General features: G+C 44.6%; 1 protein-coding gene across 1 annotated transcript in view; it reads right to left on the bottom strand.

Moving 5' to 3' along the window:
* Nucleotides 1–8826: 8826 nt before the first annotated feature.
* Nucleotides 8827–27519, bottom strand: part of SLC38A11 (solute carrier family 38 member 11) — a 55985-nt gene continuing 37292 nt past the window's right edge. The window contains exons 8-10 of the mRNA XM_069735349.1: nucleotides 24402–24514; nucleotides 20050–20181; nucleotides 8827–9099 (exon numbers count right to left, since the gene is read on the bottom strand). Of these exons, the coding sequence (XP_069591450.1) occupies nucleotides 8827–9099; nucleotides 20050–20181; nucleotides 24402–24514 (518 nt within the window). The remainder of the gene's footprint in view (nucleotides 9100–20049; nucleotides 20182–24401; nucleotides 24515–27519) is intronic.

Raw genomic sequence — 27519 nt, forward strand, 5'->3', positions numbered from 1 at the left:
AGAGATGTATATATAAAAAAGATATATATCTAAAAACGGCCCAGTGAGTAAAAGTGCATGTGCAAAAGATGATATATACTGTATTGAGGTATACTCTGAAACCGCCTAAAAGTAAAGTGCATATAGTACTTGCGTTTTTAACATGGGCGTGTATATTTAGATGTGATACAAAAAGTGCAGATAAGCAGCCTCAATGGGTAAAGACATGACCAAATACAGGTAGATGCTCCAAGGTACTCTAATGAATTAAGGGAATGGTCCTGCGATACAAAGATAATACGATAACCAGAGCCGCAAATACCTGTATGAGGAAGGGATCGTCTCCTGGATGTACCTGTCCCCGACGCGCGTTTCCGCGTCAGCCTTCGTCAGGGGAAGGCTGACGCCGAAACGCGCGTCGGGGACAGGCATTTTGTTTAAATATTCTCGTCTCCTGGTTTTAGTGCTTTTCTTTTGGTTTCTTCCCCCCTACCACATGGTGTATTCTACCCTTTAAATAAATATTTATTAATTTATTTGGGCTTGAGTTCGGTTTTGTTTCTTCTTCTTTCTTGCATATATATTTCCGAATTGTCCATGAATTTTGTCCGTATGGGTTACAGATTAGGCATAACTGCTTAGCATATTCAGTTTGATATTTTGTTACATTTTTGATCCATTTGTTATGTATACCCTGCCTTGAGATCTATATTTAAAAGATAGGTCATTGTTTTGTCCCTGCGAGACAATTTCTTAATATAAAAATGCTCATCTTCTCACCCCTTTAATAGATATGACAATACCAAGTTCTTTCTTTTTGCTCTCACTTGCAGCTCCTTCATCCTACTGTCTACCCTACATAGACGCAGAACAAGAAAAAGTTTTCATTCTGCTGATCATCTCACACTTTTAGAAATAATTTTTGTAATAATCAGTGATCATATATCTAATTTTTTTTATATGAGGCTAATAACACATGGTAAAATTAATGTGACATCCCTGAACTGTATAGATAAAGATGATATCGCCAGGCTCTAGTCTTTCTTTTTTTGTTCTCGCTTTGTAGCTCACTCTCTCTTACACAGACACAGAACCAGGAACTAAAAGTTTTCTTCTTGGTCCCAATTTTAAACAACTGTTGTGTATAATTTTATTTGTACATATACATCCTTAGCCGTAAAAAAGGCTTTTTCCATTATATTAGAAAGAAAACATGAATTTGATTATGGCTGCTGGATTCTAATAAAATAAAATAATATATATAGAGGTAGGAAGGAAAGTTCTACTTCTGCCAAGTGTTTAATATAACGCTTAGGAGGTAATCATTTCCCAGCTGTCCTTTAAGCAATGGTTATTGCATTCCAACTCCAGCAAGTGCCTGACCTGTGTAAGGACACATTCCACTCCGAGGCATTCCAGAAATATTTCCTGCAAATTTGAACAACCAAGTTGAAAAATAAAAATCACATTATAATAAATTTGGTAATTAATACAAAGGCTATAATGAACTTTGTGTTTTGGAATAATATTACCAACATATCCTTATAGGGGTTTTCCACATTTAATATTATGTATTATTTGTTGGACATTCATTATTCGCTTATGTATATTATGTATACTCATATACTGCCTTATTTTGAGCACTTAGAGGAACATTCCTTAAGTTCAAGGTATAAATGTGTGCAGCAAAGCTCCTGAAATGTTTCTTGTGGTTGCAGAAAATGTAACCTCATCTATATGAAGTGGATATAGTACCTTTAGAAAAAACGGAGCTAATATTTTGATACAGGTTTGATAAATCAAGATGCATCAGCTACCTCTGGTGGTCGTTGCATACAACCTAAATTTCATAACTTAACGAGATTGTCCAGCCTTAAGGTACAAGTTTTCAGTCACTCTATGTGACTGCAGACTTGTGAATCTTCACAGTATACACACTGTGCGCAGTTATGTTTCTTCAGTGCCAGAAGCAGGCGGTCATGTGTCCACAAGTAACCACATTCCAACTAGACGTGTTCGGCATCACTCGATACACTTGCATTGAGCAAGGCCATGTGACCCACCGATTCTTCACTAGAGCCATTGATGTTGAGCATATGATGGGCTACCAGTAGACACCAGGTACCACTCCAGAGTAGTCCTCGAGTCTGCTGCTGCTGACAGGATAATCAGAGACATGGGTACAAGGTACAGGAGGACAGAGGCAAAGGTGTAGTCAGAAAATCCTGGGTCAGGGCAGTCAGCAGATATTCAGTATACGTAGCCAAGGTCAGGAGCAGAGAGGTCGGGATAAATGGTAAACGAGCCTGATCAATAGTAGGAGGGATAGAACAAACATGCACCCACAGGATCCAGAGACAAGCAACTGGGAACCAATGATCATGCAAGGAGTGGTGGGAGGAACTGCCTAATAAACCCGCTGGTGCCTAGGGATAGGCTGGAGTATGCAAACCCTGCAGGACACAGCAGGGTTAAATTCCTGTAGGATGTGGCAGTGTCTCCCTATAACAAGGTGGAGATTCTCTAGGAGCAGAGCTGGCAGTGAGCCCAAGACAGCACAGGAAGATTGTCTGATGTTGGGGAAGCAGAGTGGTGAATGCAGTGAGTAGGACGACGCTGAGGTGTGCAAGATGGCAGCATAACATCAAGTCTGCAGGTTACTATATGTATGCAAATCATATACTTGAAGTAATGAGCCCGCCGCTCACGGCATCGGCACTAGAGAGAACACATAGAATGACTGCAGAAATGTAAGATAGTGGTGTTTTTTTCCTCTATTTCCTCCTTTTGTGTTTTTTGCTGTTAGAGTAGGACTGGCAAGTGCGAGGACCCGTGAGTTGAGTTGCCAGCTTACGTATTGTGGCCATAATATTAACTAATACCTTACATATTTTGATATGTTTTTTGTGCACTTTATTTATTTGTATTTTTCAGGGTGCAGTTGGGCCCAGATGGCTTTGTAGACACAGGACACATTACAATTAGCACTGGGCAGCCCGCCACAGGGCTATGCCACTGGGCAGCCCGCCACTAATAGGCTATGATCCAGATGCTTGGCATTCTCTGTGTGAACACTGCTGCAGATTATTTGTTTGCACTAGTGTGCCAAACGGCCAATCCCTGATTGTAGGCTGGCTCTCTCATTGGTGTTACCGCACCTGTGTAGTCGCCATCTTTACTTGGCTCCACTGCACCATGATAGTGCATTTGATACAAGGCCTAGACAGATAAGTACCTTTGCCTGTTTTTCTGGTGTTTTTTTCAGAAATGTACTCTAAGGTTGGACAAAGCCTTTAACTCTATGGCTAAGTGAAAAGGGTATTTAGAATTTTAATGTCTGAAAATGTCTAAATTGGCCAGAAATGTATATTATGAAATTAAGGTGAACATTATTTTTAGCATAAAAATAACACCTTTTACAGAGCTTTTAGATGTGGGTTGCCCGTTTTGAGTTTTGGTATAGGGTGACTCACCTGTCCCAGTTCCAGCACCAGGTTTTGCTTTCTTCCGCTTTTTTCCCGTATGACGGACTCCCTATGTGCTAGTCCATGCTGCTTTACTGTGGTAGCCTGGCAAGCTCTACTGATGTCAGGCCTTTTAAGACCAGCTTAAGCGGCCGCTCACAACCTGAGTATTCAGGATGTAAAACACCTTGCTAACATTTGCTTTTCTTGGATTTAGCCTCATCTTCCTCTGGAATCACCTCCAGTCAGGTGTCTAATTATGTATGTCCAGCTACTTCTATATACAATCTAGCAACTAGCTACGACTTCCAAACTTAGTCCTGCAATTCCCAGTGCCATTGCACCCTCGGTTATATTGTGTCAAATTAGGTTAACAAGCTCTTCTCTGCTATCTATGCTGGCCACATTTGTTACGCTGTTATTCCAGTTTGTAGCTGCATCTATTTAAGCTAGTTACTAGTTTGTCTACTCATTTCTGTAATTCATGTGTTTAACTGCATCTTCACAAGCAAGTTACCACTTTGCTCATACATCTCTGTTATTCTTGTGTGAACCTGCACTTCTGCAAGCAAGGTGCCAGTTTGCCTGTAAATCTCCACTGTTACTGTTCAGTCCACACATCTGGTTCAGTTGCATACAGTATAGTGTTTTCAGCTCTGCTTGCCAATTTGTTATACCTTCATACCCTACTTTACTGGTCCTCACTCATCCGTGTGCCATCCAGAAGGTCCCACACTGCTGCATCATCCTCCTCAGTCCATGCAGCTCACCCTGATTTATGGGTTCAACTATCCACAACACTAGGTTAGAACAGAACAAGGGCAATATTTGGGACGATAATGCCAATATCTATTACATGGATTCTCTGTCTGTATACTACAAAAGCAAGAGCAGCAACTTTAGACCTAAAATGATATAAATAATTATGTAAAATAAAATTAAAGCCAATTTTTCAATTGATGCAAAATAACAATAAATAATAAAAACGGATAAAATCCAAGGAAATGAAAGGCATCCTGACGGGTATAATATTGTGCTTATATCACAAAGGATTTGATAAATATGATGCCCAGCCAAACCTTTGCTTATTATTACAGGTTTATTCACAGAGCGGTGTTCCTTTCCTCTTCCTGTTGCACTTCCTATATGTTGCTAGTTGTTGTTTTCTGGAATTTCCTTCTAACCAACACATATGTTAACTATGTTGCTGTAATCTATCTAATGAGTTAAGGTACCTTCACACTCAGCGACGCTGCAGCGATACCGACAACGATGTCGATCGCTGCAGCGTCGCTGTTTGGTCGCTGGAGAGCTGTCACACAGACAGCTCTCCAGCGACCAACGATGTCGGTAACCAGGGTAAACATCGGGTTACTAAGCGCAGGGCCATCGTAAAAGTAAAAAAACCAAACACTACATACTTACATTCCGCTGTCTGTCCCCGGCGCTGAGCTTTCCTGCGCTGACTGTGAGCACAGCGGCCGGAAAGCACAGCGGTGACGTCACCGCTGTGCTCTGCTTTCCGGCTGGCCGGCGCTCACAGCCAGTGCAGAGAAGCTCAGCGCCGGGGACAGACAGCGGAATGTAAGTATGTAGTGTTTGGTTTTTTTACTTTTACGATGGCCCTGCGCTTAGACACCGGAATGTAAGTATGTAGTGTTTGGTTTTTTTACTTTTACGATGGTAACCAGGGTAAACATCGGGTTACTAAGCGCAGCCCTGCGCTTAGTAACCTGATGTTTACCCTGGTTACCAGTGAAGACATCGCTGAATCGGCGTCACACACGCCGATTCAGCGATGTCTGCAGGGAGTCCAGCGACGAAATAAAGTGCTGGACTTTCTGCAGCGACCAACGACATCACAGCAGGATCCTGATCGCTGCTGCGTGTCAAACTGAACGATATCGCTAGCCAGGACGCTGCAACCTCACGGATCGCTAGCGATATCGTTCAGTGTGAAGGTACCTTTACCTCTATAGGCTGATCAATGGCCAGTAATGTTTTACTATTAAAGTGACAGATCATCAATATCATTTTCCCCCTTGTATATAAACTGCTATTAAAGGAGTTGTCTATCCAGGACGGCCTGGTGGTCAGGTGATCACCATTGGTCTGGCTCCTTGCATTCTGCTTAAAACTACCTTGTTATGAAGAAATAGGACTTTTCATACAGCCTGGCCTGGCACTGCACAGCTGTATATGGCTTTAAGGCCTCGTCACACTAAGCGACGCAGCAGCGATCCCGACAACGATACGACCTGGCAGGGATCGTTGCTGCGTCGCTATGTGGTCGCTGGTGAGATGGCAAACAGTGAGATCTTCCCAACGATGCAGCAGCGATGCGGCGACCTGTAGCGACCTGTACAACGATGTCGTTGGTCGTTGTGACCCTATCACATGGCAGCTATTTTGACGATTCAGACCTTGATGAGGGACGTCCTGTGTGACGTTGTAGTCACACAGGCGTGCATTTGCGTTGCCTTTTCCGCGCCCATTCAGTTCCGATTGGTGGTCGCTACTGCGTTCTGATTGGCTGCCTGCGACTCCTCTTCAATTTATCTATTCTTCAACGGTTCTTCAGACACCTATACGTTGTGCATGGTAGGTAGGTATCGTTTGGGGTCTCAAATGCGTTTTCATTTTTCCTTAATTTATAGGACACCTACTAATTATCTGCTATCATTGCTCAGAACGCAGTAGCGACCACCAATCGGAGCGGAGGGGTGCGGAAAAGGCAACGCAAATGCACGCCTATGTGTCGGTGTCTGAGTCATCAACGAGGTCGTTGGTAAGGTGTCAAACACAGCGATGTGTGCTACCCAGCGGGACCTCAACGATCAAAAAAAGGTCCAGGCCATTCCGACACGACCAGCGATCTCACAGCAGGGGCCTGGTCGCTGCTACGTGTCAAACATAGCGAGATCGCTACTGAGGTCGCTGTTGCGTCACAAAACTTGTGACTCAGCAGCGATCTCGCTAGCGACCTCGCTTTGTGTGACGGGGCTTTATATCTTCACAATGGGGCATCAAGACCAGTAAGAAGGGTGGTGTAAGTGTGAATTCTTCCCTAGACAATGAACAGTTTTTGAAGTTTTTACCCAGAGTTGAGTATTTCTAAAAATGGTCCCTGAGTTTGTTAGGATTCAAAATTGTTTTAATCAAGGGAGAATGCAAAAGCTCCTTAAAGGGGAGAAAGAAAGAAAGAAAGAAAGAAAGAAAGAAAGAAAGAAAGAAAGAAAGAAAGAAAGAAAGAAAGAAAGAAAGAAAGAAAGAAAGAAAGAAAGAAAGAAAGAAAGAAAGAAAGAAAGAACGAAAGAAAGAAAGAGAAAAAAATAGAAAGAGAAAAAAGAAAGGAAGAAAAAAGATAGAAGGAGAAAAAAGAAAGAAAGAGAAATAAAGAAAAAGAAAGAGAAATAAAGAGAGAAAGAAAAAAAGAAAGAAAAAGAGAAAGAAAGAGAGAGAGAAAAAAATAGAAAGAGAAAAAAGAAAGAAAGAAAAAAGATAGAAAGAGAAAAAAGAAAGAAAGAGAAAGAAAGAAAAAGAAAGAGAAATAAATAAAGAGAGAAAGAAAGAAAGAAAGAAAGAAAGAAAGAAAGAAAGAAAGAAAGAAAGAAAGAAAGAAAGAAAGAAAGAAAGAAAAACTGTCTTCCTCTAAAAACAGCTGTCCATGAATTGGCAATTGTATTGCATATTGCACTTCAAAATAGTTTTAATTAAGGTAAAAAGGTTCCCTAATGGGTTGTGCAGAATAATAAAAAAATAGCAAAGACATAGTTGCTTTCTTCCAAAAATAGTGCCACACCTGCCTTTGTGTTGTGAACGATACTGCACTTCAGGACTAGTCACTTAAATGGAGCAGAGCTAGAATACCAAACTCAGACAATGGGTATAGGTGGCATTGTTTTTATAAGCATAAGACATGTTTTCCAATTCTTTGCAAACCCCTTTAAATACATTGCCTTTAGTATGTATAGACTCTCAAATATGCAAATTATTTGGCCAACCCCTTGTTAAATGAAACAGAGCCCAGTGCAGAGTGTAACAATCCTCTCCTGACTTTGCTCTGTCACATGAGCCCCTCAGTCAACCAACAGCCGGTAAATGATAGCTCTGCTTCGCACTCAAACGTCCAGGGAAGTTGTAAGCGCTGCAGCCTGTTAGCAGCTGCTGATTGGTTGCAGTTCTCACGTGACATAAAAGTGTAACATGCACTACTGGGGATCTAATGACATTGGTCGGGGAGCTGAGCATAAGCGGTTTTCATTTTCAATGGGGTTGTCCAAGTAGTGGTCATCAACCCTTGTAGATATTCAAATCAAGAGTTAAATAATGAGTCTTCTGTGCTGTTTGATATATTAATTCACTTACAGATTGCACTTTCCATTCATGTTAATGAGGAGTACAATAGGAGGAGATTTGAGTCACTGCAGCCATTTGCTTTCTCCCTGTTGACTGATAAATGGAGCAATATAATTAACATTAAAGAGGTGGTCCACCACACTAGAACAATCCCTTCTACATCCCTATGTTTTCCCCTCAATTAAATACTAACACCTATACTCCCCTCCAGTGCCGGCATCGTTCCAGGGGTGTTGACAGGGATCCTGTGACATTGTTATATCACGTGATCCCTGCGGCCAATCAGCACTGGATCCGCTCTCCTCTTCTACAGACGTAACTTACATCTGAAGGAAGTGAGAGGGCAGCAGCAGCTTTGACTTCATCCAGATGTCTTGATTTATCCGAAGGAGGGAAAAGTGAATCCAACGCTGATTGGCTGCAGGGATCGCATGACATAACAATGTCAGGTGAGCCCCGGGAGAGCCAGTGACGACACAGTTGGAATGGTGTCAGCACCGGGGGGAGTATAGGTGTTACAATTTTACTGGGGAGGGGAACATAGGGATTCAGAAGGGGTTGTCTGAGTAGTGGATAATCCCTTAAATAAATAATGTTATTTGTGCCTTGAAGAAGACTGGCAGTCAGTGACTAAGAACGGGGACTACCATGTGGGGAGATGCATGGGCAAGATGAGGACTGTGGAGAGGTGAATAGTATTTTTATTTTTGTTAACCCATTTCCTTGCCCTTCTGAATCCAGAAAAATGGTGGCCGGCCACTGCCGTTTTGCGTGGGAATTGAATTCCAAAAAAATAAAAAATAAAAATTCTGCAGAATCTGAAATTTTTTATGAAATTTGTGGCCAAATCTATTCTGTAATAACAGGCAATAAAAACAACTTCCTATTCATGCTGAGCTTGGTGATTTATCCTTCTCTGCGGATATTCTTTAATACATCCATACAAAGTATAAAGCATTCAGCCATTTACAGATTCCCAGACTCCAAAAATAAAATCAACATAAATGATGTAATAAATGAAGAATTATTTTATTTTAGATCTGTTCGTTTGGTATAAATGTGTCACAGGAAGATCCATGAATGTGGAGTTTGAGAAACAATAAAACATTTCTTTTCCATGACTGCATTCTTGAGGGTATAAAATGGCCATAAAAAACCCTACTGGCATTATTATTACGCCCAGTAGAAGGATGAAGCAGGGCATGGCATGGTTAATGTGGTACCAGTGATCTGCGGACAGTTTCAGATAGCAGGCTGTGGGAATGATGAAGACGAGGGGAGTAGCGCTGAGAACGCCCTGAAAATAACAGATACATATTAAATAGAATTGAAGTGTTGGGATTAAAAATGTCATTGTTAAGTGATTTCAATTTAAACTGTTCATATAGATGTTGTCTACAGGAATCAAAAAAGTCCAAAAACAAACTTCCAGCACATCTAAAACAAACTAATTTTTACACAGGTTTTGAGGCGAACTCCTCTTACTCATACCTCATAACCTTGAGGTTATGACTAAGAGGGGTTCTCCTCGAAACGCGTCAAAATCTATGGATGTAACCCTCTATCTGAGCGTGGCACCCTGGGAAATCAGCTCTCTACTCCCATCATCTCTCCTGTCTACATTTGGAATAAAAATGTATTTGTTTTAGAAGTGCTGGATCTCTATTTTTGAACTTTTTTGCTTCATCTTGGATTTGGATTCCATGCCCTCATCGAGACATGTAAGTGGGATAACCCTTTTTCCCAAATTACTGTTCAGGAATGTATGGTAACATCTCAGACAATGGCTAGATCTCCAGGAATCCGGGTAGGGTGGTATACTCTCCCTCATGGGTGCTTCCCCTGACTGCACACATTAAAGATTTATTTATTTCAAGTCAATATTATGGTAGGAAATATAGATAGGAGAGGTTCTTACTGTAGCGTGTGCAAGTCAGTGGCAGGGGTGACCGTCTGGGGTCTATGGACTCTCTCTGAGGAGGTCTCGGGTTGAGTTATGGTGGGGCGTATTAAAGTGAGAGTGTGACTTAAAGAGGACCTGTCACAAGGTCAGAAGTGGGCGTTTTTGATTATATTTTACTCCGGCTGCTCCCCTGAGAATTCCATTTTTTTTTTCTTTTCTTAAAGGATTTGTCTTCTATGGGCCTAAAAACTATCAGGCAGGTACAGTAGTTGATAGCAGAGGCAAGTACCTGCCTGTTCTACCTGGCACCAGCTCAGAGCAATCACTGACTGCTCCTGCCGGTGATTTAGCTGCTCCAAGTCAACAGAGAAGTTCTTCCTCTTTCTGGGCTGACCTGTCGATGGGACGTGAAAGCCAACGTCATGCTGATTGACAGCATGACCTCGGCAGTCATATTCCATCAACAGAGCTGATTGAAAGAAAAGCTGCTGCTTTGTCAATGTGACATTATCAGAAGTCTCTGAATCGCCAGCAGGAGTGGTGTGTGAACGTTCTGTGCCAGCAGAAATGAGCACCGGGCACAGCAGGCAGGCAGTTAGCAACCAGCTGCCTAATAGTTCTTAGGCCTGCAAAAAAAAAAAAGAGGTCTGGATGACCCTCTTAAATCCACCATACTTTTCCAAAGTTCTGTACTTTTTTTATTCAGTGTTTCCAATATGACACTTTTTATGGTCTTTACTAAGGTGCCGTGGCTCTCAGGATCCTTAGGGGCATGTTTTATAGCTGCTCTGCCCCCTTGTAAAGACCATAAAAATTAACATATTGTGAGCACTAAATAAAAAGGCCCTGATTACCGGAAAGAAAAAAAACACCGTATTACTCAGGGGAGCTGGGGGAATAAAATAAGACCAAAATTTGCACTCTTTTTGACCTGGTGAGTGATTCCCTTTAAATAAGGTCAACAAGACATTACTGGCGCAGGTTGGTGGACCGGAGAACCCCTTTAGATGGCAAGAAAACAGTAATTTCTGGTAGTTGATCTGGGCAATGTAGAACTTGGTAACCCCGAATTCTAGTTGGGATCTATAGAATATTATGATTTAATGTAAGGGCAAATGTCAAAATTATAAGAGATTAGTGGACATATGTGTAACAATTTGGTGTTTCTACACAATTTCTGTTTCAAGACATTTTGGACAATACGGTCAAATCTATTTTTTCTTGACAAATCAAATGATGACAAGTTGTCAGATAACCACATTGAAAAGACTGCCTGTTCCCAAGTTTATACACAGCAACTAATTACATGATTTACAGCTGGACTTAAGGGGTTAAGGCTTAGACCCCAGCATTATAGCCAGTGAACCCAGTTTATTAAACTTATACTGCTGGCTCACTGAAGTCCGTAGATAAAAAGAAAAATAACAGTATATATGTATAGCTCGGCAACGTATATGCATGTGCAATAGATATATTTAAGCTCTGCATCCACCAATTGAGTACAGAGCTAATGTTGTTGATATATACCGGTATTATGTGCCGACATGTCAAAATTGCACCTGTGCGGTGAAACTATGCGGTAGAATAATGCCCAGCTCCACATATTGCCCGGAATGGGAGCAGTATATATGGCGATACCATAATGCCTCCATGATAACCATTTTTTACTGAAGGGCATATTGGCAAGATAAGAATCTGGTATATGAAGATATCAAATCACCTGCCATAATGCAAAAATAACAAAAGTGTAAACAAACGTGGTAGGTCAGATGAAGGCCTTTCAAAACCATGTTAGATCACAAATAACTCTTCTTTATACGATCTAAATCTGTGATGAGTAGTCAAGTGGCCCCCATATACAGATTAAATCTATGAGAGGGGGAGAACCTAAACACTGGGGAGACCGTCCCAATATAAATATCCATAAAAAATCTATTAATTCTCAGTTTTATGTCTCATACATTGGGGCCAGAGATAAAGATATGTAAAATATGGCAATGGCTCATATTTTACTCTCAAATCATGATAGATAGTATATACTCTGTTTTATTGGCTTAGTACTCTTAGGGGACAGGAGCCCAAATTCCAACATATTCATGACCAGCAGTAGAATACCCTACCAATGGGGGAAATTATATTCTAATTCTGTAATTTCAAAGAAAGCAACTGTAACTCAATTGCTCATTCAGACCATGCGGATAACAGGTATCAAGGCAAAATATCCACCTTGATTCTCTTTGAAGCAGAACCCTATCAAAGTCACCCCTCTTCTTGGTGGTTTGACTTTCTCAATTCCCATAAACTGTATGGCCTTCAGATCCCCATTGTGCACTCCGTTTACGTGTCTGGCCACAGATGTATCTCTTTTATTCCGGATATCGCCTAAATGCTCTCCTATCCTCCTCCTTAGTTCTCTTATGGTTTTACCTATGTAAGCTTTGCCACATTTGCAGGTGATACGATAACTGACGCCCTTGGTTTTGCAATTAATAAAGTCTCTGATCTCAAAGGACTCTCTAATGCCATCAAATTTTTTGCCAACCAGTATGTATTCACAGGCTACACAATCACCACAACAATAGCAGCCAGTGGTTTTAGCAGGTAGCCAGGTTCCTTTAGTCACAGGCATGACAAAGTGGCTATGTACCAGGCGATTTCCTATCGACTTGCTTTTTCTAGGTGATGTGTGGTCTTTCACCTACAAAGTCTCTTATACCCTCGTCCATCCGGAGGATACCCCAATGTTTTTGAATTACTTCCCTAACCATCTGGGCCCCATTATCAAAGGTACAGATGAGTCGAGCTTTCCCATCCGGGTTCTCGGTTCTCTTTTTGGGTAGCATTAGTCCCCTCCTATCTTGTTCATTTGCATGTTTAAATGCCTCTCTGAGTACACGATCAGGCTAACCTTTAACGAGGAATCTCGGGCGCAAGTCATCCGCCTTGCTTTTGAAATCTTTTGCATTCGAGCAATTCCTTTTTAACCTGAAATACTGGCCCTTAGGTATGCCCCTAATAAGGGTGATGACTCTCCCATTTCAACAAAGAGTTGGTAGAAGTTGGTTTACGGAAAATAGTGGTTTCTAGTACATCCCCGTTTTCCGATTTTGTAATTAGGACATCAAGGAAGGCCAATCTTTTGGGATCAATTTCGTATGTGAACCTCAGGCCCATCACTGAATCTGAATGAGATGGGCCTGAGGTTCACATACGAAATTGATAGTACAGCTGCTACACAGACCTGTCAGAAATGAGGTAGGACACTATGCAATCATTTGAGAGAGAGAGGGGCGGGGGTAACTTTATAAGGGGGTGCTTTCCCGTCCTTTATCTCACCTTACCATTGTCCATACCCAAAACTAGGTGTACTGGATACATAGGAGCTACCTGCCGATGCAGGGGCTCTCTCTTTCAAAACAGAATATCCCACAATATTCATATCCCCTTTTTTCCCCTGATGAATCTCCCCTATGGGAGAGGAAACGCGTAGGGAAGTTTACTTGGTTATGGTGGGTACAACTATTTAGCCTAACTTGGGGACTGCCCTTGTCAGGGCGGGAGCAAAGCACAGGGGCACGACTGGGGTAGAATAGTAACTGTTTCCCCCTCCCCCTTAATGCATGAGAACGCTCCCGCAAGAGAAACAACTTATTTGGTGAGACAAAACCATTTTTTTATTGAGCACTGGTAATTTGAGCACTGTTTGCACTTTATCACGTTTATTGTCCATAAAAAATTGTTTTTAGATAGTTACCATTAAAGGTTACGTTTTATATTTAAATAGGTTTTCTCCTGGCTATTTGGATATTCTCTATTAGAGGACCTTTTAGGGGTATCAAACGTGGATACACCCTATAGTTTGGCTTTTTTTCTCCTATTGCACATTCTCACAGGCTTCTCTCCTAACATTCTAGGATAGGTTTCTGTCAGTGTTAACAAGGCAACGGACATTTTAATTCTTTAGTCATTCCCTCTCTACACAAAACAACAGTGATTTGCTTATTAAATGCATTTAGGAATCTATTTATAATGACATTTTCTTCAGCTATTTATTTTTTATTCCCAGAGCACACGCCGCTAAATAAATTTAACATCTTAGTAACTTATCTTAACTAAGTATCTTAGTCACCTTGCCTAAAAGTTAGAATAGTCAGGTACTAGAGTACATTTTTTTACTTCACTTAAGTCACGCCACAACTTATGAGAAATTTGTCATGTGAGTTTTTCCACAACCTATCCCACCTGTGCACCGCCCACTTTGTTCAAACACATAACTGCTCAAAAAAATAAAGGGAACACTAAAATCCCACATCCTGGATATCACTGAATGAAATATTCAAGTTGTAAATCTTTATTCATTACATACTGGAATATGTTGAGAACAATAAAACCTAAAAATGATCAACATAAATCACAACTAATATTCCACGGAGGTCTGGAGTTGGAATGATGCTCAAAATGGTAAATGAAGTTACAGGCTAACCCAACTTCAGTGGAAATGCCTCAAGACAAGGAAGTTATGCTCAGTAGTGTGTGTGGCCTCCATGTGCCTGTATGATCTCCCTACAATGCCTGGGCATGCTCCTGATAAGGCGGCGGATTGTCTCCTGAGGGATCTCCTCCCAGACCTGGACTAAAGCATCCGCCAACTCCTGGACAGTCTGTGGTGCAACGTGACGTTGGTGGATGGTGCGAGACATGATGTCCCAGATGTGCTCAATCGGATTCAGGTCTGGGGAATGAGCTGGCCAGTCCATAGCTTCAATGCCTTGATCTTGCATGAACTGCTGACACACTCCAGCCACATGAGGTCTGGCATTGTCCTGCATTAGGAGCAGGGCCGCCATCAGGGCATTACAGCCATGACTGGCGTATGGGGCCCAGTGGGCAGAGGGGGCCCGCATCGGCCCCCGTCTCATCTGCTCACCGGGCCCCCCTACAGGCGCTGCGGCATGCTATTGATGTGTGGGCCTGTGCCCACGTGTCAATAGTTAACAGCCGCCACCAGCCATTCGGAGGCTGGCAGCTGACTTGAGCAGCCACAGTGCGCACTTCGCCGGCATCTGACGTCATTGTCAGCCGCCGGCGAGTGTGTCCTTCACTTGCGTGGAGGAAGTGAACTTCGCCCACCGCAGTAGCATGGCCAGGTAAGAACTCATTTTTTTTTTTGAGAGCGCCATGTCCAGGGGGCCCAAGGGCAGAATGCTGGACAGGGGCAGTATGATGGACACAGGGGCAGTATGCTGGACAGGGGCACAATGCTGGACAGGGGCAGAATGCTGGACACAGGGGCAGTATGCTGGACACAGGGGCATTATGCTGGACACAGGGGTAGTATGCTGGACACAGGGGCAGTATGCTGGACACAGGGGCAGAATGCTGGACACAGGGGCAGTATGCTGGACACAGGGGCAGTATGCTGGACACAGGGCAGAATGCTGGACACAGGGGCAGTATGCTGGACACAGGGGCAGTATGCTGGACACAGGGGCAGAATGCTGGACACAGGGGCAGTATGCTGGATACAGGGGCAATATGCTGGACACAGGGGCAGAATGCTGGACACAGGGGCAGAATGCTGGACACAGGGGCAGTATGCTGGACACAGGGGCAGTATGCTGGACACAGGGGCAGAATGCTGGACACAAGGGCAGTATGCTGGACACAGGGGTAGTATGCTGGACACAGGGGCAGAATGCTGAACACAGGGGCAGTATGCTGGACACAGGGGCAGAATGCTGGACAGGGGCAGTATGCTTGACACAGGGGCAGTATGCTGGACACGGGCAGAATGCTGGACACAGGTGCAGTATGCTGGACACGGGCAGAATGCTGGACACAGGGGCAGAATGCTGGACAGAGGCAGTATGCTGGACACAGGGGCAGAATGCTGGACACAGGGGCAGATTGCTGGACACGGGCAGAATGCTGGACAGAGGCAGTATGCTGGACACGGGCAGAATGCTGGACACAGGGGCAGAATGCTGGACACAGGGGCAGAATGCTGGACAGAGGCAGTATGCTGGACACAGGGGCAGAATGCTGGACACAGGGGCAGAATGCTGGACAGAGGCAGTATGCTGGACACAGGGGCAGAATGCTGGACACAGGGGCATTATGGTGGACACGGGCAGAATGCTGGACCCAGGGGCAGAATGCTGGACAGAGGCAGTATGCTGGACACAGGGGCAGAATGCTGGACACAGGGGCAGTATGCTGGACACAGGGGCAGAATGCTGGACACAGGGGCAGAATGCTGGACAGGGGCAGTATGCTGGACACAGGGGCAGAATGCTGGACACAGGGGCAGTATTCTGGACACAGGGGCAGAATGCTGGACAGGAGCAGTATGCTGGACACAGGGGCAGTATGCTGGACACAGGGGCATTATGCTGGACACAGGGGCAGAATGCTGGACATGGGCAGAATGCTGGACAGGGGCAGTATGCTGGACACGGGCAGAATGCTGGACAGGGGCAGTATGCTGGACACAGGGGCAGAATGATGGAAGAGGGCAGTATGCTGGACACAGGGGCAGAATGCTGGACATGGGCAAAATGCTGGACAGGGGCAGTATGCTGGACACGGGCAGAATGCTGGACAGGGGTAGTATGCTGGACACAGGGGCAGAATGCTGGACAGGGGCAGTATGCTGGACACGGGCAGAATGCTGGACAGGGGCAGTATGCTGGACACAGGGGCAGAATGCTGGACAGGGGCAGTATGCTGGACACAGGGGCAGAATGCTGGACACAGGGGCAGAATGCTGGACACAGGGGCAGAATGCTGGACACAGGGGCTGAATACTGGACAGGGGCAGTATGCTGGACACAGGGGCAGAATGCTGGCACAGGGGCAGAATGCTGGACACAGGGGCAGAATGCTGGACATTGGGGCAGAATGCGAGACACAGGGCAGAATGGAGATACGGGGTATGATTGGAGACACGGGGCAGGATGAAAGACATGGGGGCATGACGGGAGACAGATGGGGCAGGATTGGAGACAGATGGGGCAGAATGGAGACAAAGGGGGCATGATTGGAGTCAAGTGGCAGGATTGCAGACATTGGGGCATAATTGGAGACATAGGGGGCAGAATGGAGACACAGGGCAGGATGAAAGACATGGGGCATGATTGGAGACACTGGGGGCAGAATTGGAGACAGATCGTGCAGGATCATGGGGCAGGATGGATACGATGCAGATTGATGGGGCAGGATCGGGAGATCATATGGGGCAGAATGGATACTCATGAGAGCAGGATGGGAGAACATATGACTGATGCCAGGAATGAGATACACGGGGCCAGGATGGGGGATATTATTACCATAGGGACTAATTTATTGATATTATTACTGCAGTGATGTATTTATTTTATTGTTTGAGTATACTGTTTTAAATGAGGGGACGGTCCTGTTACTGTGTAGAGTGACACTATGTTGCCTCTTTTTCTTCATGTGGTGTAATGTAGAAGTTGGGAAAAATTAAGTAATGTGTTCTACAAGCAGAGCTCGAGATAACTGTGTTATTTCCTGCAGAAAAGAGTCCTGGCTGGATGAAGTGATGGCGGTCTGTGCTGGATGAAAGATGAAGGACTTCACTGTTGTGAATTCTGTGGCTGAGTTCACTTCTGTGGTCACAAGTGGTATTGCAGTCTCTGGGCTTCCTCCCTCAGGTGTTTTGGTGAGCTCGTTGGCTGCCTTGCTATTTAGCTCCACCTGAGTCTGTCTTCCTTGCTCCTTGTCAATGTTCCAGTGTTGGATCTGAGCTACTGCATCTTTCCTTGGGCCTGCTGCTCTGCTAGATAAGTGCTTCTAGTTTGTTTTCTGTTTTTTTTCTGTCCAGCTTGCTATTGTCTTTTGCTGGAAGCTCTGAGAAGCAGAGGGGTGCACCGCCGTGCTGTTAGTTCGGCACGGTGGGTCTTTTTGCCCCTTTGCGTGGTTTTCGTTTTAGGGTTTTTTGTAGACTGCATAGTTCTCTTTGCTATCCTCGCTCTGTCTAGAATATCGGGCCTCACTTTGCTGAATCTATTTCATTCCTACGTTTGTCTTTTCATCTTGCTAACAGTCATTATATGTGGGGGGCTGCCTATTCCTTTGGGGTATTTCTCTGAGGTAAGTCAGGCTTGTATTTCTATCTTCAGGCTAGTCAGCTCCTCAGGCAGTGCCGAGTTGCATAGGTAGTTGTTAGGCGCAATCCACTGCTGCTTATAGTTGTGTGAGGATAGATCAGGTACTGCAGTCTACAGAGATTCCACGTCTCAGAGCTCGTCCTATTGTTTTTGGTTATTGCCAGATCTCTGTATGTGCGCTGATTACTGCACGCTGTGTTGCCTGATTGCCAGCCATAACACTTCACCTAGAGACATCACTGGTGAGTCAGTGTTACCTATACACTGACACGATACACTGTATACTATACACAGAGCTCCTGTGTATAATGTCACTAATGATCACTGTATTATCTGTACACAGACACTGCATACTAAGTACAGATCTCCTGTGAATACTGGCACTTATGGTGATAGTATGGTGCTTTTTTTTTATTACTGATCAGAATTGTAGTATTCAGTCACTATGTGGTGGTAATATGTGGTCTGGTCATGGTGCGGTGGTATTTGTTCCTTGTATGTGATATTATTGGTCATTTTAAAAATTGAAAAATAAATAAAAATATACCTAAATTGTATTGCATATTTTAACAAATATTTAATAGGTTACAGAAGAGTAGGGCCCGGCCAAAAGTGTCTACCGTGTTGTGGTGGCGGCTTAAAAAATCTGTTGGCCAAAACAAAAGCTGCCGGCTATATGTGTGATCTGGTGATGGGAACTGTTAATGTGTGGTTGATGAGAAGTGGAGTTTTTGCAAGAGAGAGCGGTGGGACTGTGGACAGTTTGAGGGGTGGAGCGTGCAGGCGGGGCTGGGGTGGAGCCTGGGCGGAATCTCAAGGGGGCCCTGAAAATTTTGCCAGTATGGGGCCCCGAAATTTCCAGTGGCAGCCCTGATTAGGAGGAACCCAGGGCCAACTGCACCAGCATATGGTCTCACAAGGGGTCTGAGGATCTCATCTTGGTACCTAATGGCAGTCAGGCTACCTCTGGTGTGCACATGGAGGACTGTGAAGCCCTCCAAAAGAAATGCCACCCCACACCATTACTGACCCACTGCCAAACCGGTTATGCTGAAGGATGTTGCAGGCAGCAGATCGCTCTCCACGGCGTCTCCAGACTCTGTCACATGTGCTCAGTGTGAGCCTGCTTTCATCTGGGAAGAGCACAGGGAGTTGGTTTCTATCCGATTGTGCAGACACATGCACATTTGTGGCCTGCTGGAGGTCATTTTGCAGGGCTCTAGCAGTGCTCCTCCTGTTTCTCCTTGCAAAAAGGCTGAGGTAGCGGTCCTGCTGCTGGGTTGTTGCCCTCCTACGTCCCCCTCCACGTTTTCTGGTGTACTGGCCTGTCTCCTGGTAGCACCTTCAGCCTCTGGACATTACGCTGACAGACACAGTAAACCTTCTTGCCACAGCTCGCATTGATGTGCCATCCTGGATGAGCTGCACTAACTGAGCCACTTGTGTGGGTTGCAGAGTCCGTCTCATGCTACCACGAGTGTGAAAGCACAACCAACATTCAAAAGTGACCAAAACATCAGCCAGAAAGCATTGGTACTGAGATGTGGTCTGTGGTCCCCACCTGCAGAACCACTCCTTTATTGAGGGTGTCTTGATAATTGCCAATAATTTCCATCTGTTTTCTATTCCATTTGCACAACAGCATGTGAAATTGATTGTGAATCAGTGTTTTTTCCTAAGTGGACAGTTTGATTTCACAGAAGTTTGATTTACTTGGAGTTATATCCTGATGTTTAAGTGTTCCCTTTATTTTTTTGAGCAGTGTATTTGCAGTGATGTCACTACTACAGCAGATACAAGATAATTAGAGTATCACAGTAGGACCCAGGAGCTTTAGATTGTGTCGCTGCACCGGTATAAATGCTTCTTTTCATATTAGACCTCATACATTATAATTTAAGTCCATTTAATTTTAGTCCCCAGCATGTTCCTAGTAAATCTGCAGAACGGCCAAAAATTCCTGCATTAACACTGCTTGTTATATTTAGACAATTGCCATATTTATGTGTCGATCCCAAGGGGAATATTACGAGGGAGTATAAATTTCCGGTCTGGAGCAACCCTGTGAGTACAGGATTATACTTCCTATGTAAGACCATTTAGATATCATGCTCAACTGATGGGGTCCAGAGCTGGGGGTTGGTGGGGGGCTTCTTCGCTGTGATCATATTGCTAAACTCCTACTATGCAACATGACATTTCACACACTTACATTAAGCTCTAGGACCATTCCAAGGCAGTCAGAAAATAAGGAAGCAATTGTGGTAAAGGATACAACCAGCAGTGTCACTGCAAAATGATCGATGGTCCGAAGGATCCCACCAAAGAATACATTGGAAATCACCTGTAGAAAGTAGAGACACCTGTGACTTTTCATGTGGAGGGTCGCCATTAGTGAAGCAGCCCTTATGTATTGGGTAAATGTATGTAATGACATTTATTAAACATTTTGGTCAAGTTTTTTCATTTAGTAGGTGAATATAAAAAATAACGACTGGTGGTGGCAGCTAATAATCTTTCTTGGGTAATTGTGGAGTTCGCAATAACTGTATCGGAGGTATATACATATATTCATTGCGGTGGAATTGGAGATGTATATACCATACACTCACTGTAAGTTCCCCAATATCCGGCTGAATAGCGGAAGCAGCCTGCGGCCTCCTCCGTTAACTGTCTGTCAATCGAGTGATTGTCCGGACGATAGGGGGCAGCAGAGAGCTGTTCCACACAGAGATCACACCGGGCTTATTTCTTTGTAGGTTCCAGCCTATAGGCAGGGGCATAACTACCACGGTCGCAGTGGTCACCAGAGACCGGTCCTGGCAAGTCAGGGGCCAGGCAGGTGAGAGGCACCGAACTCCCCCCGCCACCGCCGCAGTAAACTATACCGGCGTCTATGACCTACATGCCATAGACAGGCTTAGGAGGAACCATCCTACTGTCAGGCTCCTGTGACTGCTGTAAGGCACTGCTCCTGAAAGGGTTAATCTTCCTCACTGCTTATGTTTCCGCATTACAGGCAGCTGTCCTATATGGTCTCCATGCGCCCCGTAGCCCTCACTGGTCTAACTCCGCACAGTACGGAGCCAGCGCTGACAGGTTTCCATAGTGATGAGCGCAGCGCCGACTGGTGACAGGTATGTCAGGGAGCACAGGGCCGTGACTTAGGCGGCGGGGATGCGGTCACCTGCAGCTCACTGAACATGGAGTAATCCCGAGCAGAGGAGACTGGACAGCATGAGGCCAAGGGTCAGGATGGAGAGGAGGAGGCTGCGAGGAAGATGAAAGTCACAGGGAGGAGATGGAGAAGGAGGTGGGGCCAGCACCTCTCAAACCCTCCGTGCTGGACATTCTCTTATGTGTGCTCCCGGTGGCGTCCTCTCCTCCCTAGGGGGATTCTGCCAGTGCAGCCCTGTCTGCAGATGGTGCTGGTGTGCGGGGACGTTATTTTCTGTGCATGATGCATAAGGGGACATGTAACTATCATGTACGCACCCTGTAACTACCCTATACATGGCCAATAAATACTCCATACCTACCCTATACACATCCTGTATCTACCACATAAACACCCTGTACATGGTGAATAAATACCCTGTACCTACCCTATACACAGGGGCGTAACTACCACGGTCGCAGTGATCGCCATTGCGACCGGGCCTGGCAGGTCAGTGGCAAACTACTCCCCCCGCCGCCACCGCATTGAACAATACCGGCATCTTTGACACCGCTACAGTTCAAAGCAATGATGGAGGAGAGTGTCAGATGACGCTCCCTCTCCCATCATTCCCCTCTGCCTCTGACACTGCGGGTGCACGGTGATGTCACTTCATCGCACACCCACTGTGTCCGGGGGCCCAGGCAGTGCAACATCTGAACAAGTGATGGTGGCCACCATATTAGCGGAGCCTGTGGCGGCTGCTGGGACCGGGAACAGGCGGCTCCGGATCTGGCAGGGGGGCACGTGGACCGAGCCACCCAGGAGGGCGACGCCGCAGCGGCTCAGCCACGTGGAGGATCGGAAAATGGAGGTGTATGAGATCGGCGACAGTGAGGTGTCTGCTGCCCGTGTGTCACCGTCCCTGGCCCCCTGTGACACCAGCCCCGTTTCCTCCATGCTCTCCCATGCCCCGTGTCCTCATAGATCCCCAGGTTCAGGTCATTGTGCTCCTCCAGGTCCCCATACGTGCCTTGTCCCTCCTCCCCTGGTCCCCAATGCTCCCCATCTCCCATACCCTGAGTCCTCCTGCACCCCCATGCATTCCCTGCCCCTTGTCCCCATGTGACCCCTCTGCCCTGCTCTCAAGTCTCCCCTGTCCCCTTTCCCACCGTGTGTTCCCCATATACCCTGTCATCGTAATCACTGTGCCCCCTTCTTCCCTGCTCCCAAGTCTCCCCCCATCTTCCCCTGTCCCCTTGCAGCCCCGTCTCCCCGTGCATCCCTATCTACTCTGCCCTCGGAGTCCCATTGTGTCCTCTTGTGCCTGTCTCCCTTGCCCCCTTGTGCCCTTCTCCCCTTCCTCATAGTCCCCATGAGTCCCCTTATGCCTGTCGCCCTTGTCACCTTGTGCTTGTGTCCCTTGTCCCCGTGTGTCCCCTTGTGCCATTCTCCCTTGCCCACTAGTCCCCTTGTGTCAGTCTCCCTTGCCCACTAGTCCCCTGTGTCAGTCACCCTTGCCCACTAGTCCCCTTGTGTCATTCTCCCTTGCCCACTAGTCCCCTTGTGTCAGTCTCCCTTGCCCACTAGTCCACTGTGTCAGTCTCCCTTGCCCACTAGTCCCTGTGTGTCCCCTTGTGTCAGTCTCCCTTGCCCACTAGTCCCCATGTGTCACTCTCCCTTGTCCCCTTGTGTCACTCTCCCTTGTCCCCTTGTGTCAGTCTCCCTTGCCCACTAGTCCCCGTGTGTCACTCTCCCTTGTCCCCTTGTGTCACTCTCCCTTGTCCCCTTGTGTCAGTCTCCCTTGCCCACTAATCCCCGTGTGTCCCCTTGTGTCAGTCTCTCTTGTCCCCTTGTTTCACTCTCCCTTGTCCCCTTGTGTCAGTCTCCCTTGCCCACTAGTCCCTGTGTGTCCCCTTGTGTCACTCTCCCTTGCCCATTAGTCCCCGTGTGTCCCCTTGTCAGTCTCCCTGGTCCACTAGTCCCCGTGTGTCCCCTTGTGCCAGTCTCCCTTGTCCCCTTGTGTCAGTCTCCCTTGCCCACCAGTCCCCTTGTGCCCTTCTGCCCTGCCTCCTAGCCCACGTGTGTCCACTTGTGCCTGTCTTCCTTGCTCCCTAGCCCCCCTGTGTCATCCTTGTGCCTGTCTCCCCTAGCCCCCTTGTGTCCTTCTCCCCTGCCCCCTAGTCACCGTTTGCCAATGTCTTTCTCACTGCCCCTGTATGGGGTGGCTGCATTATAATCTGTGGGGTGTCTGCATTATACTATATGTGAGCTGCATTATACTGTATCGAGGACTATGGGGAATACATTATACTATATAAAGAATTTTCGGGTGCATTATACTATGGGAAGTGAATTGTACGACATGGATGATGATGGCGGTGCATTATACTATTTGGAGCACTATGAGGAGTGTATTATACTATATGGAGGACTGAGCATGTATTATACTATATGGAGGACTGAGCAGTGTATTTTAATATATGGAGGACTATGAGGAGTGTATTATACTACATGGAGGATTGAGGAGTGTATTATACTATATAGAGGACTGAGCAGCGTATTACACTATATGGAGCAGTATGAGGAGTGTATTATGCTATATGGAGCACTATGAGGAGTGTATTTTATTATATGGAGGACTATGAGGAGTGTATTATACTATATGGAGGACTGAGGAGTGTATTATACTATATGGAGGACTATGAGGAGTGTATTATGCTATATGGAGGACTATGGGGAGTGTATTATACTATATGGATGGCTATTAACTGTGCAGTATATTATATAGAGGACTATGGGGTGCATTATATTATAAGCAGGACTATGGGGGTGCATTATACTTCTTATATGGATCCCCATGACTTCTATGTTAGCCCCTGATGAGTATAATGGTTTATTTTCTTTTATACATTACATAACAACGGCAGTATGGGGGACAAATATATACCAGGATGGGGCATCGGATAGTTACGCCACTGAGGTCACACTATACAACTTTGCAATAAAGTTATAATGTGCAAAATGAATAGGGAAAATTTGAATTTGGGTGGAAAATATTTTGGCATGGTGGGGGGGCCCCATTTGAAAGTTCGCACCGGGGCCCATAACTTTGTAGTTACGCCACTGCCTATAGGGAATACATTTTATAAGGTCTGCTTTGTCCTGTGTTCCTCACTTTGCCTCCATCACAAATGTGAACGTGAACAACAGCAATCTTGGAAATTTGCTCTAAGTTCCCTCATGTGAAGCTTTTGTACGCTGTGAAAAAAATGATTTGGAAGAGCAGCGCCATCTGGTGTTCATTTGAGAGCACTGTTCACAAAATCAGGATTTCTTTTTATATTGTACTATCTATTTTTGTTCCTCTTGCACCTTACACTCTTATTTTAACTCTTTCATCTTACCTCTCTAGCAACAAAACATTCCATGGGGTAAGTGAGGATTATTGTCATTGCGTAGAAAAACCTTCCAGCTGTCGCCAGATTATCATCCTTACAATAATTTTCAAACAAGTCTCCTGCAAAGAAAAATTATTTTAAGAACATGTGAATACAGTAGATGCTTGAGAAAGGCAGAGAAACCTGCCGAACATTGCTGGTAATGGATCAGTAAAGCCACGTTTTTTAACTTTTATTTTTTGGAGTGCTGCCTGTTTTTTTTCGATTATCTATCTATCTATCTATTATCTATCTATTATCTATCTATCTATCATCTATCCTTCTATCTATTATCTATCTATCTATCTATCTATCTATCTATATATCTATCTATCCTTCTATCTATTATCTATCTATCTATCTATTATCTATCTATTATCTATCTATCTATCTATCATCTATCCTTCTATCTATTATCTATCTATCTATCTATCTATCTATCTATCTATCCTTCTATCTATTATCTATCTATCTATCATCTATCCTTCTATCTATCTATTTATCTATCTATCCTTCTATCTATTATCTAACTATCTATTTATCTGTTTATCTATCTATCTATTATCTATCCTTCTATCTATTATCTATCTATCTATCTATCATCTATCCTATCTATCTATCTGTTTATCTATCTATCTATCTATCTATCTATACTTATATCTATTATCTATCTGTCTATCTATCTATCCTATCTATCTATCTATCTATCTATCTATCTATCTATCCTTCTATCTATTATCTATCTATCTATTATCTATCTATCTATCTGTCTATCCTTCTATCTATCTGTCTATCCTTCTATCTATGATCTATCTATCTATACTTCTATCTATTATCTATCTATCTATCTACAGTGGGGCAAAAAAGTATTTAGTCAGTCAGCAATAGTGCAAGTTCCACCACTTAAAAAGATGAGAGGCGTCTGTAATTTACATCATAGGTAGACCTCAACTATGGGAGACAAACTGAGAAAAAAAAATCCAGAAAATCACATTGTCTGTTTTTTTAACATTTTATTTGCATATTATGGTGGAAAATAAGTATTTGGTCAGAAACAAAATTTCATCTCAATACTTTGTAATATATCCTTTGTTGGCAATGACAGAGGTCAAAACGTTTTCTGTAAGTCTTCACAAGGTTGCCACACACTGTTGTTGGTATGTTGGCCCATTCCTCCATGCAGATCTCCTCTAGAGCAGTGATGTTTTTGGCTTTTCGCTTGGCAACACGGACTTTCAACTCCCTCCAAAGTTTTTCTATAGGGTTGAGATCTGGAGACTGGCTAGGCCACTCCAGGACCTTGAAATGCTTCTTACGAAGCCACTCCTTCGTTGCCCTGGCGGTGTGCTTTGGATCATTGTCATGTTGAAAGACCCAGCCACGTTTCATCTTCAATGCCCTTGCTGATGGAAGGAGGTTTGCACTCAAAATCTCACGATACATGGCCCCATTCATTCTTAAATGTACCCGGATCAGTCGTCCTGGCCCCTTTGCAGAGAAACAGCCCCAAAGCATGATGTTTCCACCACCATGCTTTACAGTAGGTATGGTTTTTGATGGATGCAACTCAGTATTCTTTTTCCTCCAAACACGACAAGTTGTGTTTCTACCAAACAGTTCCAGTTTGGTTTCATCAGACCATAGGACATTCTCCCAAAACTCCTCTGGATCATCCAAATGCTCTCTAGCAAACTTCAGACGGGCCCGGACATGTACTGGCTTAAGCAGTGGGACACGTCTGGCACTGCAGGATCTGAGTCCATGGTGGCGTAGTGTGTTACTTATGGTAGTCCTTGTTACATTGGTCCCAGCTCTCTGCAGTTCATTCACTAGGTCCCCCCGCGTGGTTCTGGGATTTTTTGCTCACCGTTCTTGTGATCATTCTGACCCCACGGGGTGGGATTTTGCATGGAGCCCCAGATCGAGGGAGATTATCAGTGGTCTTGTATGTCTTCCATTTTCTAATTATTGCTCCCACTGTTGATTTCTTCACTCCAAGCTGGTTGGCTATTGCAGATTCAGTCTTCCCAGCCTGGTGCAGGGCTACATTTTTGTTTCTGGTGTCCTTTGACAGCTCTTTGGTCTTCACCATAGTGGAGTTTGGAGTCAGACTGTTTGAGGGTGTGCACAGGTGTCTTTTTATACTGATAACAAGTTTAAACAGGTGCCATTACTACAGGTAGTGAGTGGAGGAAAGAGGAGACTCTTAAAGAAGAAGTTACAGGTCTGTGAGAGCCAGAAATCTTGATTGTTTGTTTCTGACCAAATACTTATTTTCCACCATAATATGCAAATAAATTGTTAAAAAAACAGACAATGTGATTTTCTGGATTTTTTTTTCTCAGTTTGTCTCCCATAGTTGAGGTCTACCTATGATGTAAATTACAGACGCCTCTCGTCTTTTTAAGTGGTGGAACTTGCACTATTGCTGACTGACTAAATACTTTTTTGCCCCACTGTATCTATCTATCTATCTATCTATCTATCTATTATCTATCTATCTATCTATCTATCTATCTATCTATCTATCTATCTGTTTATCTATCTATCTATCTATCTATCTATCTATCTATTATCTATCTATCTATCTATAAGAAGTGGAAAAGCCGGTGGCCTAGATGGAATCCTACCAGAAATGCTGAAGTACAGCCCACCAGAAATACAGGCTGCAATGGTTAAACTCTTCAATATTGTACTGAGTGCCGGCTACTTCCCTCGTACCTGGAACCAAGGCCTCATCACACCCATCCACAAGAGTGGGGACAGGTATGACCCAGCCAACTACAGAGGCATATGCGTCAGCAGCAACCTGGGAAAACTGTTCAACAGTATCCTGAACAAGAGGATCCTCACCTTCCTCACCGAGCACAACGTCCTCAACAAGAGCCAAGCAGGGTTCATGCCGAACCACCGCACCACTGACCACATCTATACTCTGCACAGCCTCATTCAGAGACACATCTACAATACAAAGAATGGGAAGATATACGCCTGCTTTGTGGACTTTAAAAAGGCCTTTGATTCAGTGTGGCACCCGGGCTTATTCCTGAAACTGCTGGAGAGTGGAATAGGAGGAAAGACCTAC

This window comes from Ranitomeya imitator, chromosome 7, assembly GCF_032444005.1.
Source record: "Ranitomeya imitator isolate aRanImi1 chromosome 7, aRanImi1.pri, whole genome shotgun sequence".
In the NCBI taxonomy this organism is placed as follows: domain Eukaryota; kingdom Metazoa; phylum Chordata; class Amphibia; order Anura; family Dendrobatidae; genus Ranitomeya; species Ranitomeya imitator.